This window comes from Myotis davidii, unplaced genomic scaffold (genome assembly GCF_000327345.1).
Source record: "Myotis davidii unplaced genomic scaffold, ASM32734v1 scaffold1597, whole genome shotgun sequence".
In the NCBI taxonomy this organism is placed as follows: Eukaryota; Metazoa; Chordata; class Mammalia; order Chiroptera; family Vespertilionidae; genus Myotis; species Myotis davidii.
In genome coordinates this window covers 232,853-237,868 of record NW_006289394.1, presented here as the reverse complement: position 1 = coordinate 237,868, position 5,016 = coordinate 232,853, and the positions used below count along the sequence as shown (strand labels likewise).

Here is a 5,016-nt window from a genome sequence, read left to right as displayed (position 1 = left end):
GGTGTAGTTAGGGGTGAGCAGGCCGGCAGGCAGAGTTGTTAGGGGCAGAGTGGAAAGGGTGCAGGCCGGGCTGAGGGACACTACCCCCCACCGCCCGCATGCACGAATTTCGTGAACTGGGCCACTAGTGTTTCAGATAATCTTCTACTTATAAAACTCACAGATTTACCAAATCTGTTCCCCATCAAACATGACATTACCAGTCACTTATAGTAGTATCACTTTGGATTTGAAAACAAATAGACTTTGCCCTAGCCAGTTTTGCTCAGTGGATAGAGCTTTAGCCTGTGGACTAACGGGTCCTGGGTTCGATTCTGGTCAAGGGCACATACCTCGGATGCAGGCTGGATCCCTGGCCCTGGTTGGGGTGCATGACCAAGAAAAGAAGGAATAACAGTCATGCCACAAAAGGCCGAGGCCATGTGCAGCCTATTCGTTGCACCAACTGCGCCCAGTGCGTGCCCAAGGGCAAGGCCATTAAGAAGTTTGTCATTGGAAACATAGTAGAGGCCGCAGCCATTAGGGGATATCTCCGAAGTGAGTATCTTCGACGCCAATGTGCTTCCCAAGCTGTACTAGTGTGTGAAGCTGCATTACTGTGTGAGCTGTGCCATTCATAGCAAGGTAGTCAGGAATCATTCTCGTGAAGCCCGCAAGGACCAAACATGCCCACTCCGATTTAGACCTGTGGGTGCTGCCCCATGATCTCCACCAAAGCCCAGGTAAGGAGCTAAGTCTTTTAAGGAGTGAAGAAAAGTTCTCTGGGGGGAAAAGAAATGGAAATTGTACTTAAAAAAAAAAAGACAGAAAATTGAGTACGATTTTTCTCTGTACTACACATCCACTACAGAGAATGAAATTAATCTATGGGAATAACATTTTTGTTTAATTGGGATTTAAAGTTGGTGTTCCCTATCATCAAAATAGACTGCAAAGTTTCGTCTATTAATTCTGGTCTGTAATGAAATTTTGCATACTTCATATTTGAAAAAGTCTTTTCACACAAGTCCTGTCAAATACTGGTATCAATCTATGAGCCTATTATTTTAATTGACTATATATAGCACTAGGTAGGCAATTATAGAAGTCGAATAGTTTCCTCTCCTGATGTTTGCCTTTTAACATGTCCTTACCTTGTAGATTAATTACTTCCAGCTGAAGGTGAGGTGGAACACTCCTCGTTTTCATGATTAAATGGATTTTGAAATACGAAAATTTCCTTTGCGATTGCAACAAGGTCTGAAAAATTGTATAATTTGGACTCAGGAAATATATCTACTGCTAATTTTTGTTGAAATAGAAATCGTACTTCTTTCGTTTGAACTTTTGAAAACTGTGGGAGTATGAAAAGCAGTCTGACATTACTTGTGATTCAAAAATTAGTTGTCATCATATGACTTTACCATATATACATTTCACATATAAGCACTGTTTTGCTTTGTAGTTTTAGATTGAAGACATTAGACAGTAATACCAAGAATGCAGCAAAAGCTATCTTCCAAATTCAGTGTCTGATAAGTATCTGCAGGTGGTTCTTCAAGTTAAAAAGAAATTTCTATCTCAGCCCCAGAGCTCAAAAAATTCACAATAAACCTTCACCACTGACTGCTAAGCCATCAGATAGCTGTGGGGTTGAGCAAATCCGGATAGATTGTATTTCTGAAAGAAAACCTAAAGTAACCATAGGCTTTAAGTACTTACATATGCACAAACTTTGTAAATCTGTCCAACAAAATAATAAGCTTTTTTCTGTCCCACACGTATTTTTACCATCATCAGTTAAAACACACCTTAGTGAATTCTACTTCAGCTTGTCCTAAATTAGTGTTTTCTTAACTTTGAAAATCTTTACACCTGATGTGTTCTACCCATGCTATATTCATAGGGAGCAATTCTGTGTCACTGTACACTCTACATTGATTATTCACATAAAAAATTGAGCAGTACTGGAACTTTGTCACATTATCAAGAACCAAGAAAACTTACTTTGGTTGCACTTCCTTTTTCATTTTGGTGAAGAATTTCTGGTATGATGAGATATTTTTTTCACTTATTAAATTTCCCTAAAATTTTCTAACTATTAATTTCACTCTGTTGAAAATACTGTGATTAGTACTTAATTAAGTACTAAGTTGGATAATGTTAACTTATATTCTTTTGGCTTCACTCCAGTGTTACTGCATAACAATATTTTGCCATTTAATTCAATAATAAAATAATCCACCCTCCAAAGTCCCCTTCTTCTGACATAATAAGTATGCACTAATAATAAAAATAATTTTTAAAAAGTCACAGTATGGAGATATGCATGGCACTTAACACACTGAATTTATAAATGTGTTACTATAATTTACTAGAGTCCCGGTGCACGAATTGTGCACCAGTGGGGTCCCTTGGCCTGGCCTGTGGAATTGGGCTGAAACTGGCTCTCCAACATCCCCCGAGGGATCCTGGATTGCGAGAGGGAGCAGGCCAGGCTCAGGGACCCCACCAGTGCATGATCCAGGCCTGGAAGGGATGTAGGAGGTTGGCCAGCAGGGGAGGGACCACGGGAGGGCTCCAGGGCATGTCCGGCCCATCTCGCTCAGTCCCGATCTGCCAGATCCAGCAGCAAGCTAACCTACCAGTCAGAGTGTCTGCCTCCTGGTGGTCAGTGCACATCATAGTCAGCAGTTGAGCAGCTTTCGCATATCATTAGCATATTATGCTATGATTGCTTGAATGGACGACCGGACACTTAGCATGTTACAATAGTAAGTGCTAAGCAGGAGAGTGAAGAATGGAAGTGTCACATGTGGTCACTGTCAGGACTACTCAAGTCAGTTGTTGCAGTTTAAAAACAGTCATAGACAACATGTAAATAAATATTTTTATGTTCCAAGAAACATATTTATAAACAATGAAATTTAAACTTCATGTAATTTCCAAGTGCCAAAAATATTATCCCTCTTTGATTTTTTCAATCATTTAAATTCATAAAAATATTCTTAGTTCATGGTTCATACACAAACAGGCAGCAGGGTAGACCTGGTATATGGTTGGTAGTCTGCAAAACCCCTACTGTAGGAAGTGAGAAAGTAGTCAATTATTTTTGACCATGTGGATCATTTTCAGATGATTAACCCAGTCACCATTATATAGCATGGACTAGAAAAGGACATAAAGCAGAGAGATAAATCAGTGTAGTAGTTAAGAGTACAGTAAATGGAATCTGAGCACCTAAGTTAAATTCCTTCTCTTCAATATACACTGTCTATATAACTTTGGATAAAACTTATTTTCTCAGAGCCTCAATATACTTATCTACTATAAAGTATAATTATAACTACTTTGAAGTGTTGACTTAAAGATTAAAGGAGATGATCCACATAAACTAGTTATAAAAGTACTTATGTAGGAGCTGCTCAATAAATATTTAACTATTTACATTATTGCTAATTCAAATTTGGTAGTGATGACAGTCCAAGAGATGACAGTGACAAAACATAAACTAAAAAGGTAAAGTTAACCGAATTAAAAAAAAAATAGAAAAAAGAAATGCAGAAATAGATCCAAATGCAAATGAGAATTCAGTATGACATAAACTCAAAGTTTACCATTTTTATGAGACATCTTTGGGAATAGAGGGAAGACCTTGTATAAATTTGGGAGTACAGTGTGAATATAGATAAAAGCTTTAAAAATCTGAATTAAATAGACTTCAAGGACAAAATAGGAGTTAGAAGAATAAAAAGAAAAGGATATGGGCACTACATTTAAAATGAGAGGAAGTAGAAGAATCAAGAAAGAAGATATAATAAAAATAATATGAATGGAAGATTTGGTTCAGCAATTGCTATCACAGAAGATAAACACTAATGGGTATAAAGATTGAAAGGAAGTCACCTAAGAGAATCAAGTTTAATGCAATGTAATGATTTCATAAGAAAACACTATTAAAGTTGAAAAACCTACTTACTGACACAGCTATCATTGTACTATCTGGCCTCCATTCAGCTTGCTTGTAGGATCCAAACTGAGAAGATGATTTTGCAGGTTCCTTGTAGGTTACAATTAACACACTAGGCTGGAAGAAGAGAGTTGTGTTTTATTAATGTTTTATAAGAATATATACAAACAAATTTAAGAAAATTTATCATGAAGTACTCAAAATATTTTAACGATTCTAAAAGTATAATACAGGCATAACAATCAAATACTAAATTACCTTAAATTAATTACCTTAAATTAGTCCAAGAAAATCAACTAAAAATAACCAAAAAGAAAGGTAATCTAAATAGGCCTATATTTATTAAAGAAATTGAATCTCTAATTAATAATCATAAAAAAATAAAAAACAGAAACAGGCCCAGCTGTGCTTACTGGTGAATTCTACCAAATACTTAAGGAAAAAATTTAAGGAACAAATTTTCCACAATATCTTCCAGAAGAATGAAGCAGAGAGAATACTTCCTAACTCTTTCTACAAGGACAGCATCACCCTAATACTGAATCCAGACAAAACCATTATAAGAATGGAAAACAACAGTCCAATATAACTCATGAAGACAGCTGCAAAAATTCTTAACAAAATATTATCAACTCTAATCCAACACTGTATAAGAAGAATTATAAAATACAAACAAGTGGGATTTATTCCAGGTATGCAAGGCTGAATCAACATTTGAATATCAATTAGTGTAACCCATCACAACGAGATAATGGAGAAGCAAAATATCCCAGAATGGCCAATTCAATGTTGAAGGAAAAGAACTAAGTCAGAGGGCTGACATTATCCAACTTCAAGACTTACTATCTACACTAATAAAAGAGAAAAATGGTAATTGGTGTACGGCGCTACCGTTTTCATTGGCTAATCAGGGCTATATGCAAATTAACTGCCACCAAAATGGCGGTTAATTTGCATATGTAGGCACAATGCAGGGAGGCGAAAGGGAAAGCAGGAAGAAGCCCCCTGCCACTGACAGTGATTGGAAACCCAGGAGGGAGCTAAGAGCTGGGGGGCCCCCCAATCCC

At 37.0% G+C, this 5,016-nt stretch overlaps 1 protein-coding gene and 1 pseudogene across 3 annotated transcripts in view; one reads left to right on the top strand and one right to left on the bottom strand.

Moving 5' to 3' along the window:
* RIC1 (RIC1 homolog, RAB6A GEF complex partner 1) overlaps positions 1-4,071 on the bottom strand; it is a 76,943-nt gene extending 72,872 nt beyond the window's left edge. The window contains exon 1 of one of the 3 annotated variants that reach the window (XM_006761609.2): positions 3,959-4,071. In XM_006761609.2, the coding sequence (XP_006761672.1) occupies positions 3,959-3,973 (15 nt within the window). In that variant the 5' untranslated portion in view covers positions 3,974-4,071. Of the gene's footprint in view, positions 1-3,954 lie in introns of all 3 variants that reach the window. The other 2 variants (XM_015562516.1, XM_015562517.1) reach the window with 2 other exon arrangements.
* Positions 372-791, top strand: LOC102772771 (annotated as a pseudogene).
* Positions 4,072-5,016: the final 945 nt, after the last annotated feature.